This window comes from Danio rerio, chromosome 1 (assembly GCF_049306965.1).
Source record: "Danio rerio strain Tuebingen ecotype United States chromosome 1, GRCz12tu, whole genome shotgun sequence".
In the NCBI taxonomy this organism is placed as follows: domain Eukaryota; kingdom Metazoa; phylum Chordata; class Actinopteri; order Cypriniformes; family Danionidae; genus Danio; species Danio rerio.
Genome location: NC_133176.1, coordinates 21137480 through 21151405, shown reverse-complemented (window position 1 = coordinate 21151405; position 13926 = coordinate 21137480). Strand labels below are relative to the sequence as shown.

General features: G+C 33.5%; 1 protein-coding gene across 1 annotated transcript; it reads left to right on the top strand.

Moving 5' to 3' along the window:
- Positions 1-886: 886 nt before the first annotated feature.
- On the top strand, positions 887-11405 carry polr1e (RNA polymerase I subunit E). Its single transcript, NM_001020704.1, is given in 12 exon segments — positions 887-979; positions 1202-1305; positions 1419-1495; positions 1577-1662; positions 3415-3467; positions 4784-4928; positions 6703-6813; positions 6898-6994; positions 8326-8456; positions 8620-8701; positions 8786-8917; positions 11118-11405. Coding segments are annotated over 12 exon segments (1242 nt in total). The 5' UTR covers positions 887-921; the 3' UTR covers positions 11284-11405.
- The last annotated feature ends 2521 nt before the right edge of the window (positions 11406-13926 follow it).

Below are 13926 nucleotides of genomic sequence, written 5' to 3'. Positions count from 1 at the left end.
GAGAGACCTAGAGATGGGTTGCAGCGGGAAGGGGATCTGCTGCGTAAAACATATGCTGGATAAGTTGGCGGTTCATTCTGCTGTGTTGACCTCAGATTAAAAAAGGGACTGAGTCGAATAGAAAATGTACTCTCAACATTTTGTTTAAAAACTTTAATGGTTTGCCACAAAAGAGTTTTTTGGGTTTATTGGGTTTATCAAAATGATTGGGTTTTACAGTGCAGTTACAATAAAATGTTAAAATCTTTATGTTGAAACTGTAGTTTCAGAGAAATTTGAGAAACACCAGAGTTGATTATTTTTAGGATCCCTCTGCAAAACATGGTGAAGGAGCCTCAGACATTGCATTAATAAAATTGAATGTCAGTGCTGTCTGATCTGATTGTAAAATAAATCATAGAAACTTGTGCTGTTGGGCACAAACTGTCTGTGTGGTGTAAATAATCAGCATTACTTAGTCATGTCTACAAGCATAAACCTTATTCTGGACATAATCTAAACTAGTGTATGAATATTATAGTTTTATTGCTCAGTCCTAACATGAAATTCAATATAAAAAGCTTGTAGAATTAAGAATACTTATTTGCCATCATCAGTTTAAAATAAATTTCCTTCACTTTATTTTTATTTATTTCAGTTTAAACATCAGTTTAGGCCTTTATTTATTTATTTTGTCATTTATTTTGCATTTTAGACCAAATTCAGCCTTGGAGAACAAAATAGACTACTTTCAAAAGCTTTTACAATACATTTTGAAAGGCTTTTAATCCATATTTATTCAATTTTAAAAATAGTTGTGCAAATTCAATTAATATCATATCAGAACAATTGAATGGAAGTTTCTGTTTAAACTGTTTAAACCGATTGGTGTCGCTGTTCGTGCAGGAACGCGTGCTAATATCAGCCGAGGAAACCGTAATAATGGCGGCGACCTGTTCGTGGAAAACATGTGAAGAAACGGAACAGAATACTTTTATTGGTAATGTTTTAATACCCAGAGTATCATAAATGTAACATAATATATAATTGCTGTTATTTGTTAGCTGTAATAAACTAATCTTATTCTTCCTCTATGTATTTAACGCACCCACGTGGATATGGTCATCTCGACCAAATAATAAACAATGTACACTCAGTCTAACAGTATAGTTTTTAAAACTGTCACGCATTGTATTTTAAAGCATTATTCTTGTCATTACAGTTAAGTTCTCTAATGGAAATGTGAAAAATGCCGAGGAGCTGGACTTTACTGTCTTCAAACACTCAAATGCATCAAATCCCAGAAAGAAAAACAGACGAATAGTGGTAAAACACTTATACCTACTGAAACTGCGTTTGTTTTATAACTTTAAAAAGTCTAAATTGAAGCAATTGTGTTGTTTGTGCTTTTAGGAACTAACTTTATCTTTTCTATGCAGGTTGCAGATTCAGATAGGCTTCCCTATGTAGGGAGCAATTTTGGGTCTGGATCGCTGCAGTCTAATAATATGTGCAAGTGAGGTCATCACGTTGTTATTTATTTGCTGAGCAACACTTAAATAACCTCTCAATAATGGTGTGTAAATGTTGTCAACAGGTATTTTGTGGGAGTTCTTGACAAGCAGACTATGCAAATGAAAGTTCATAGTGCTCAGCTGTTCAATATGCTGCCCGTCATACCAGGTAAACAGTTTTACATCTGAAATATTATGGACATAAATGTTTAGGGTTCTTAGAGTTCAAAGGAACTTTTACTCGTTTTTGGGGGTGAAATTGTTTGCATGCCTCTAAGTCTGTAACGTTAGTAATATTATTTGTATTACCATGTTACTGAGTGCTGTTAGTATAATATCTCATACATTATTATATTGTGTAATAATCGTTAATGGTTATCATTTATAGTGAACATGAATATTTATACTATTCAAATATTTTTGTCATGACAGCGCTCTGAGAGGTTTAGTATGGTAATATATATGTATTTGGCATTGTTGATGTATTTGGTCTTGGCGGCATAGATCTGCTACGCAGCTGCTGCTTTGATTGCTATGGCGGAACAAGTTCTGTGACTTGCTGCTGCCAGTATATTCACAGACATGCAGTATAGACTTTTTTGAGAGATGTAAACAATAACTATGGTTTAAATGTATTTCCTGTTTTACATTTTTTGTTTCCATAGTTTCTAAAAGGTCCACCTATTGATAATGTTATGACAGCTGTTTTTAACGTTAAGATGGGATTTCATTGAAATGCCTCTTGTTACAGTTATGAAATAGTTTGACAGGACATGTTCATTGGCCAGTGATATCATATTGAAATGGTATATATATATATATATATATATATATATATATATATATATATATATATATATATATATATATATAAAACCCATAGCAGATATATGGAGGGGGTACTCTGAAAAACACACTTTATACTATATAATGCTCCACTATTTTCTTTTCCAATTCAACAGTAATGTTTTGGGCTATGTTCACACTGCAGCCAAATGTGGCCCAGATCAGATTTTTTTGCTTACATGTGGCTCAAGTAATGACCAAACTGCATGGAATCTCATCTTTATAGTTCAGATTTGTGCCACTATCAAATGCGAAATGCATCATTATCTGTGCTGCAAACATCATCTATTCCTCAGCAGCATTGTAGAATGACGAACAGGACAATTACTTTACCACAGAAATTGGTTGTTCATTTTAAAAAAGATTTTGAAGGCAAAACTGGTTTTGTTAACGATGCGTACACTAAGGAGGGGGCACTTTCATTTTAAGGGGGAAATTTCTTTCCAATAGAAAAAAGGGCAGGTGCTCGAGCACCCGAATCCCCCTTCAGCACGTGCCTGCTGTTTATAAGGAAGTAAAATAAAATAACTCTGCAAACAGAGACCAACTCCACCTTCACAGTTCAGTTTGCGACTGCTCATTAACCCTTGATGAGTTTACCACAGCGGTGGTCAGAAAGACACGCACCGCGGTTGTCATAGATCACAAATGATCAGTGTTTTCAAATCACAAGTGACTTATTTTAGGTCTGAAATGCCGTAATACGCGTTCGTAGTAGCAGAACAATCCTTTAAATTTTATGAAATATGAAAAGGGCAATAATCATGTAAGCATGATCTGACAATTTGCTTACTTCATACATTTCGTGCAAAATTAGACATTTTGTGCTGTCCGTAATGTACTTTTGCGCATGCAGATCTGTTCACACTGCAAATCTGATATTGGCCACATTAATAACAACAATGTAAACAGCTATGCCAAAAAAAATAAATCAGATCTGAGAAAAAAATCAGATTTGTGCACTAAGCCTCGCCATGTTAACACAGCCTTGGAGCCAGGAAAGTGAGTTATGGTTTTATTTAGTTTAATTGTTTGTCACTGAACAGGATGTGCATTGTTAATTCTGTGTCTTCAGGTGAAGCAACAGAAGCTGAAAGCGAAAATCAACCCTCAACATTCAGAGATAAGGTAAGTAGCTCATCAGGTGAATGTCTAAATGTATTGAACATATTACTATATTAAACTGTATATACCGTTGAAGTCAGAATTATTAGCCCACCCTAATTATTAGCCCCCTGTTTATTTTCTCCCCAATTTCTGTTTGACGGAGAGAAGTTTTTTTTAGCACATTTCTAAACAATAATTTTAATAACTGATTTTTTTTTATCTTTGCCATGATGACAGTAAATAATATTTGATTAGATACTTTTCAAGACACTTTTATACAGCTTAAACTGAAAATTAAAGGCTTAACTAGGTTAATTAGCTTGACTAGGCAGGTAAGGGTAATTAGGCAAATCATAGACTATCGAAAAAATATAGCTTAAAGGGGCTAATAGTTTTGACCTTAAAATGTTTTTAAAAAAATTAAAAACCGCTTTTCTTCTAGCTGATATAAAACAAACAAAATTTTCATCAGAAAAAATATTATCAGACATACTGTGAAAATGTTTTTGCTCCTGTTAAACAACATTTGGGAAAAAGAAAATTCAAAGAGTTAAATTTACATTATGAAATGCACCAAACATTTTCAATCTTGTTAATATGCAAAGCTTTAATAAGGTAGAATCTACTAACTTGATCTTGCAAACAACGACTAACTATTAAAAATATATATATAATTCATGTATGCATGATTTTACTATCAATCATTTACTAACCATAAGTGATATTCAAATTATAGTAAATCATCTAAAGAAAAGTTTATAATGATAAAAAAAGAAATAAAGTATATTTATATGGTTTTGAAAAGTGTTTACACTATTATACTTTATATGCCATAAATGTTTTTGGAGTCATATTTTACAACATGACATTTTTATTGATTATTATCATTAAAATTTTCTGGAATATTCAGGTGAGCATGAAAAAAAAGTTGGAACATAATGGTGACGCATATCTAAGTGAAACAGCTATGAATACACTTTCAATAAGACAACAAAAATCTCTTTAATTGTGTTCAAGTGTGTTTTTGAGTGACATTTTAGAGTAGACTAGTTGTTTAATTGTTTTATTAACAGATTGCTTCCTTTTTTCCCAAAAATAATTTATACATGTTATGCCAGACTGTAAGATTGTTCATTTTACTAAAGTATTTTATCTTTTTGATATTTAAGTGTTTTCTTCTTTATCAAATGAGAACAGTACAACAGTCTGCCTTTGAATCCCTGGAATTGAACTGACAAATTCTAAAAGTGCATCACAGGAGCGGGAGTTTAGCATGGGAATAGGATTTTAAATGCATTTTTGATCAAATGTGTGTATTGGGTTTGTTTTTTGCACAGGTGGATGCTCTCATCGAAGCTTTTGGAACAAATAAACAGAAGCGGGCTCTGAGCTCCAGGAGACTCAATGCAGTGGGCAATGAAACGCTCCATCAGGCCGTGGCACAGGCCGCCAGCAACATCATAGACCAGAAAGGAGTAGAAGGTAAGCAGCAGTATGTTGCTGTCCAAATGCAAAGCACAGTAGCCACACAATTGGTTGAAAGTGTGAGAGTTTTAGGACCATTAAGCCTTCCTCTTTCGGGTCAAGTCTACCTCTGAATTATTTTAAAAAATGCTTCCGCTTCCACATGGAGCGCTAAGAGCAGAGGGAGGAGTGGGCGTGGCTGACGGAGCAGGGGGAAAAGTGGCCATGCCACGTGGACGCGATCTCACCCAGTCATTGGGTCTTTCTGCTTGACAGGTCTGCCTTGCTTTCGGAAAGCACATGCTCTCATGAATAATTAATAAGCAGGGTCTTCTCATAGTATAAGAAAACTCCACTATGAATAATAATGATAAACCGACACATTATCAATCCACTAGCAGATTCACACTATGTCATCGATTTTAATCCTGCTCCAAAATTTATTTTAAACCCGGAAGATGAAATCAAGTGAAAAAAGCTTAAAATTATCCAATTTTCCCCACAATAAAACTTGACAGGTGCTAACATTGTCTTAACTGATGCTCAACACACACAAATCTGTTAAAATCTCAAAATAAGTACTCCAAGGTGTCATGAACCTTTAAAGGTGCACTAATCGAAATATACTAAATTATATTTATTTTTGAATCCACCAAAACAAATATGCCCATCTTCCAAAAGGACCTTGCCCCTTTTTGATATCTCCACTTACTGTTGATTTGCTGCAAGTATGATCTAGGACTCAATTAAATTTTATTTCAAATTCATTCAATTAATCTTTATTTCTATAGTGCTTTATAAAGAGCATAGAGACTCACTGTGCTCGAAAATGTTTTTCAAGTATCACTAGTCCACTTTTAAAAGGAAATCAAAGTGTTAAACATATACTTTTGGAATTGTTAATGTAATCAGACAGCAATTTGTATCTGGAGAGACTTAAAAGGAAAGATTTTTAAATATTCAAAAATGATAAAAAGATGTTTATCAAAAGTAAACCTAAAAAAATGTTTTATCTCCATTATTATTTATTGCAGTTCGGCTTTTTATTTTTTTATTATTATTATTATAGAAAAGTGATATTCATAAAATGTCGTAAATTTGATCTGGTTTTGCCATGAAAAAGGCAGAGAAGCTGATATGGCAATCAATTCAAAACACTCTCCTTTTTTCTCTCTCGATCTTTAAAGGGTTATTTAATGCAAAAATGAAAATTACCTTCTAATTTACTCACTTTCAAGGCATCCTATGCATTTAAGGTAGCCACAACAAATGTGAAAGTAATTGCATATCGTCTAACAAGCCATTTCATTTACTGCAGATTTAATGAAAATTGAATATTAATCAGATAATGTCATTGCGCTGCTTTCTTGCCGCCAGACAATCGCTGATTTGATCATCATGATTTTGAAAGACAGAGGGATAGATAGATCTGTCTACAAACACAAGCACATGCATTTTATTCTGATTCGCTAACTTGTTTGAGGAACCAAATTAGCCAGAGATCAGATATCATGATTAAAAGATCCTGGATAGGCCAAATCATCTTCGATCATTTAAGTCTCATTTATGACATGTGTAGTCTCCTGGTTCAGATCTTACTGTTTTAGAGAAACTAAAATGCATATCTACCCACAGCATATCTGACTGGCTGGTGTAAAGATACTTTAGTGAAACTTTCAGTTTTAGTGTTTGGGTAGTTACTTTTGTAGATCAGTGTGGATTTTTACTATTCATAAGACTGAACTGTGCATTAAAAAGGCATAATAATATTTTCTCTTATTCTGGCTTCCAGCTCTTCGTAATGAAGTGATTGAAACGGAGGCTCAGAGTGATGCAGCCCTCTTCCTCCCTCCATGCAATGCTAATGCTGATAAACTAGAGGATGTTTACCCCTTTGACCAGCGTATCCTTTTGACTTTGATTCACAATTCTTCATCTAGTAATGCTCCACTGAAAAACAGTGTTTAGATTCTTAACTTTGTTCTAGTGTTGACTCCAAATGAGTTTGAATCCCTGAAAGAGGTTGGAGCGAAGTACGCAACCCTGAGCTCTGAAGACCTGCAGAAGATGAGAGATAACCACTGGTATGGAGATTAACATGATTTTGATAAGTGAATTTTCATATTTACACATTAATTATTGGTGAAAAAGACCACATTACTACTTAATATTTCTTTTATATATATATATATATATATATATATATATATATATATATATATATATATATAAAATTAGGAAACATTCAAAAGACATTCATTTATTTGATATAAAATATTTGTTGATATAAAAATTTGCCACTATTAACCAAAAGTAGAATTTGTTTTCATATTGTTTGTTTTATTATATCATCATTTATAATTTCTGTCATTTATTCTTTAGTTTGTTCTTTTTATTTTTACTATTATTGTTGTTGTTGGCATTATTATTAATATTATTATTTAACAACCTCCTTTATTCCTGTATTTTGATTATTACATGTATTTTTTATGCTCACTGTTATATTCTGATCATTTTTTGTGTTCACATAATTTCAAAATAAAATAATGGAAAATGTAATTGGGGAAACAAACTACCAAAACAGAGAAGGCTTGTTGTAAACTATGGAATGTTTATAGAATTTATCTATGAACAATTTAATCATTTAGATTATAATTGATCGTTTTTAAATGTCTCCAGTAATCATTTAGATACTTAAAACGTTCATATCAAATGAATCTAAGTCTCCTAACTAAGATTAAATTAATGCATTCCTACTGTCAGATTAAAGGAATAGTTTACACAAATGGAAATTTGAAATAAGTTGTTTACATTTTAAGACTTATATTATATGTAAAACAAATGTTACACACATACTGTTTGCTATGGAATGTCAAAACTTTATAGCTCATTATCTCAAAATTATTCAGAACGCAGATATAACCTTGTAATTCCAAGGTGACAAATTGTCATCATTTACTCACCCTCCATTAGTTCCAAACCTTTGAGTTTCTTTTGACCTATATATATATATATATATATATATATATATATATATATATATATATATATATATATATATATATATATATATACTGAAGTATGTTGGAAACAGGTAACCATTGTCTTTCATAGTAAGAAAAATAAATACTATGAAAGTCAATAGCTACCAGTTTTCAACACATTTTTCAAAAAAATCTTCTTTTCTGTTTAACAGAAGAAACACAATCAGGTTTGTAAAAAGGGTGAGAAATTGGCAGAATTGTTCTTTTTTGGTGAACTGTCCCTTCAATTAAAAACAAACCTACAAACATTCTAGAGATGTTTCAGAGTCATGGAAATTAATTTGTGTAGAAAGAGTTTAATTTGAGGTCAATTTTAGCTCCTGATTAGACTTTGAAATTCTTATTTGTACTAATCTAATTGCCTTTTTTAGTCCGCAGACAGTTCTCAAACATCTTGAAACACTTTCCAAAGACGAGGCGGATCGAGACAGACAGTGTCGTTGTGCCTGGTACCTTTCCTTTGTCATCAGAGCCTCGCTACAGAAACGAATTTCCTTTAAATGTGAGTTTTACAGAAGCAAAGCTAAAATATTGAATGCGTCTGTCTGTACAATAGACGATAATATTGTATTGATTACAAATACACTTATTGTATATGGCCCCTGTTTTTTTTTAAGTAAATATATAAATAAATAACCTGAATTGCTTTTAATCCGTTTTACAAGTTGGTAGTGACGATGGATGTCCACGAATCATCATCAACAAAGTGCTGAAGAATTTCACCGTAGAGAGTTTCCACAATGGCAGGTGTGCTTGTGTCTTAATATTTACTATTTTTTGATAAAACCTTCAGATAATGGCCGTATATCAATGCATGTTTTGTCTCTACAGTCTCAGGAACACAGTGTCGATGTCCATGCGCATGAAAATGGCTTCTTACTGTCTGGCTTTACTGCTTCACATGGGTGGCCAGACTGCAAACCTCACACTCCTACACAGGGACATGAGCATCAGCGAAAACAAGTCAGTCCAATGCTTCCATTTACAAACATATTATTAATATTGAGAATTCTTTTGTTGGTTTTTCTGAATTTAATGTGTTATATGTTTCGATATAGGATAATATATTCATCTGCTGTAAGATAGGGCTGGACGATTGATCAAAGTAATCGAAATCGACATTCAGAATTTAAAATCAATCTTTTTCCAGGTCAATTTTATCAATTACTTTTCCTACCATATGTGGAGTCTCGTGACCCTGCTCTGTTTACAGTTCTGTGTTGAGCACAGCATATGTACTGGTGCAGCCTTCACATGGTCGGATACCCCTCGACTAATGCCAACGCTGACCTCTCAAAAATGTAACTACATGTTGTGACGACGCATAACTTAAACTCTGTGATTGGTCTGCTTGGTAGCATTGACAAGTGGCGGCGCGAAGAGGCCAAAGATAAATAAATAAATCATTCATAAATCATAATCGAGTTAAATGTTCAATTAATTGAGATTTTGATTTCAGGCCAAATCGTCCAGCCACATTGTAACACTTTAGTAACACATATACACTATTAGCTACAAACTGTTAGCCTCACTTAATTAATGGTTTACTAACAGTTAGCAGGGTAGTTGTGAGTTTAGGTATATGAGAGGATAATGGGAAATAAAATATGGTTGGACAGATAAGGAATTAATATGTGGTTTATCAGTACTAAGAACAGGTGTAAAATATGCAAGCTAGTTCAAAGTGAGAATTGGTCCCCATTCGGAGTGTGCATTTTCAAAAATGGAAATGTTTGTAAACAATTTCCAGTCAAGCGTTAATGTGGTCAAAAAAATGCTTAATCCTATTGTATGTATATCATAGATTTATATATACACTCCAATATGGACATCTGAAATGGTCATGAATGAGCATACATAAAATTATTGCTAATTTGATAACAGATGTTCGTTTTTTTATTTTATTCAATGACCCAAAGCACACTGCCAAAATATCAATGGATTGGCTTCACAACAACTCGGTGAATGTCCTTGAGTGGCCCAGCCAGAGCCCAGACCCATATCCTATTGAACATCTCTGGAGAGATCTGTAAATGTCTGTCCACTGTCACTTCCCATCCAATCTAATAGAGCTTGAGAGGTACTGCAAAGAGGAATAGGCAAAAATTCCCAAAGAATAAAATTCCCAAAGCCAAGGTGTGCCAAGCACAATTTCAAAAACTCTTTTTTCACATTGTCATTATGGGGTATTGTGTGGAGAATTTTGAAGAAAAAAATGAATTTAATCCATTTCAGAATAAGGCTGTAACAAAAAAAAAAAAAGTCAAGCCCTATGAATACTTTCCGGGTCCACTGTACTGTCAGTCAGAGCAGCTGTTAGCCGTATCAGTTTGAGTCTCAATCAGACAGAAAATTAAGAGGACATAGCTGAACCTCATCCGTGCTCTCCAAAATAAAATCTGACCAGTGTCTTTCACATATATTTGGAATAAGCATGTGCAAGTAATATGAAACATTCATATATATTTTGCGATTTTGTTATCTTAGATTGGAGAGCGGCTACATTGAGAGACAAATGACATTTTACAATCCACACCTTCTGCTATTATGGTTGAAGCTGCTCCTTCTTTGAGGAGTTTTTAGCTGAATCCAGCACTGAACTGGGAGACATTCCGGAAGCTGTTTTTTGTCAAATGCTAGCTACACATGTTTTTAAAATTCACTGGAACGTAATTAAAATTAAACTGTAAGCACTTCTCTCTTTATTTTGTTATTTGGAAGCCCAAATACAGAAACAGAAGAAGCTCTGTGGAAAAAGCAGCGTTTGGACTGCATTTTAGCTTTCTCTGCTATAACAATACAGCGCATCTGGCCACGCCCCTTTGCTGCAAATGGTGTATGTGCGGGGTGAATGCGCGTAACCTGAACCGTTTGTGATCTCCTTAACCAAGGTGTATTTTCTTGTAGTCCACAAACTTCATTCCTTGTAGACTTTGCTAAGCTAACTCTGAAAGGCCAGTTTCCTTTTGTATTGACCTTTGAGCATATTACATTTAGCGATGTTTATGTTCACACAGCTACATTACACATCAACTAAAGTTAAAATATGATATCATAATGGACCACCCTTTAAACTCAATTTTAATATGTTGGATGAATGTATTGTTTTAATATTTTGTCTCCAAATTCTAATATATTAGACAAAAATCTTGTCTGTGCACAGAATGTTGGAGGTGGCAAAAGCCATGGGACTGACCCTGTCCCGCCAAAACGCCTTAGGCAAAGAAGGGGGCTTGATAGAAGACGAGCATAGAATGGTCTCTCTGGTGCTTCCTCTGGTGCATTATGATCGACGGACGGAACGCAAGAAGCGCAAGAGGATGAACTAACCTGAGAACAGTAGTTGCATTCATTTTTAAGATGTGCAAGTACAAGCTAAATCTGCTATGTGTTCCACTTTACAGACTTCTAAGATCGAATTGAAAATAAATAATTATTCATTAAATAGAAACTGGAATTGTCATGTGTTTTGATTACATTTACAAATTGATGTAAACTCTCCAAATGAAGATTATTTAGTTATATTTTGGTTAGATGACTGTTGTTTTGATTGAATATTTTTGTGAAACAAACAAACACAATCGTTTTCTCCAAATCCATGTCTATGTAGTATGCGATTACAGACAAGAAATGCAGAAACGAATTAGTTTTCAACAATAGGGATTATATTTATACTGCACAATAAGTATAAAAACCAGACTGTAAAAATAGGCACATTTTAGTAGATACATATTGCACTTTACAAATCAAACCAGCAGTCGGTATGAAAACATTACAAAAATAATAACAGCCTGCTGTAAATCTAACGCAAGTCGTCTACCTAATGATTAATAATGTTCTAGAAGGAAATCACATTATAAGACCCCATATTTTAGTCACATCTGTTATGTTTGTAATAGAATACTTCTGTACTTTTCCAGCAAATGTTCAGGATACCTCAACTACTACATTTTACTACAATGGGTATGGTTTTCATTTCCAGTTAAATTAAAGAGTACAGCTTAAAGAATTTCATCTTAGTCATTATTTAATTAGACTGCCTAAATATGAAACATTTTCATATAAAGGCCAAAGTTATAATTTACAACTTAAAGTAATGTATTGTTTAATCAGTTAAAGAATAATAGGCAATAGTAAAGTAGTATTCCATTACAAACATAGCTGTGGTCTATATATTCTGTGTATACAGTAATGTAAAGTTTAGGCCAGCTTATTGAATTTCATGGTTTGTTTTTTATCAAGACATAACAATGACATGATCGTTTGCAGATCTTAAAATTTGGAAGATAAAGTCCTCAGATGAGCATCATCACGTGACATCTCACAACATGCAATTTATTTATTTAACAAAAAATAAAACTAAGATAGAAAAGCCATGGATGACAAAGATCTGGACTATTGAAAACTCTAGAATTTTCTTTAGTTGTTCTGTTGCAGATTTGATTGTGCTTGAGATCATTGACTTGTTGCAGGTCCCAATTTTGTCTAATCTTTACCTGTTGGACAACATTGTGTTCATTCACACCTGAAGCTCCAGACCAACAAACAGCTAAAAAACTTTTGATTAGCAATGTCTGACTTATTTTTGTTAAAGCTATTTGTTGTTGTTTATCTGAGGTTTCATCTTTCAGATTTTAAGACCTGCCAAAATCACAATTTTAATGTCCCTATAGAGAAACATGTCAGAACATTTTCACATCACTGTATATATCGTTCAGAATCACATTTATCCCATAAATTTACACTCAAGCTTTGCAAGCTGTATATGCCTCTTTTTTTTCAGATGAATTTAACAGAGTAAAAATAATTAAGATCCTGCCTCGGCTTTGTAAACTCATTTATAAACTGTTTTTTAAACTGTTAAAGGCCAAAAGGATGACACTTTCAGCATAAAGAAGATAAGTTCATTCATTTTCTTGTTGGCTTAGTCCCTTTATTAATCTGGGGTCGCCACAGCGGAATGAACCGCCAACTTATCCAGCATGTTTTTACGCAGCGGATGCCCTTCCAGCCGCAACCCATCTCTGGGAAATAAGAAGATAAGTTGGTAATTTAAATTCAGTTATTTCTATCAGTTCAATATCAGTAACTCATTCAAGTCCTTCCAAAAAAGGCTGGTGATCCACAACAGACAAATGCATGAGGGGACAGGATAATGAATCACAGCAGACAATCAATTCAACACTGCTGCTGGAATCTGTACAATTTCGTGATTTTTAAGAGAATTTGGACTAAAAACTGAAAAAAATTAAACAACTGTACACTAACCTTTGCTGAGGAGCATGTTGCGTGGACAGAGAATTGGGATTTTTCTTGCAAAAACCTATTGGTTTGGTTCAGAAGACCCTCATTAAGCATCTGGAGTATGGATTAATTTAAGGATGGATGAATGATTTGGTTCAGAAGACACTCATTAGGCCTCTGCAGTATGGATTAATTTAGTGATGGACTGAAGTGCTTTTATATGCTTTAAGAACACCACTCATTGACATTACAAAGCTGTAAAAGCCAGAATGTTATTTAATGGAACACTTCATTTTTTTTAAAAATTGGTTTAATTGGAGTTAAAACATTCAGTTTTTTTAACCCATTACAATGATTTCTGGGTTCATTGAATTGAATTAGATTATTAGCATTTCACTTAAAAAAAAAAAGAAAGAAAAAAAAAGAGCTAGATGGTTATAGCACCAGACCCACAGCTGAATGGATTTTGAATAAGGATTTGAACTCTGATTGTGTTCATCTGAAGAAAAAAAGAAAGAAAGCCACGTACAGCTAAAATGGCTTGTGGGTGAGTAATTTATGGGAGAATTATAATATTCTTGAATTATTTATTATTTCAAGATGGTTCCCCCTGCCTATTTAAGGTGAACTACCAGTAGATGGATTTACACTAGTTTATCACTGATCAATATAATGTTTTTACCTACTAAGGTTTGATGTAATAAGATCTCCATCTCAAAAGGGTTTTC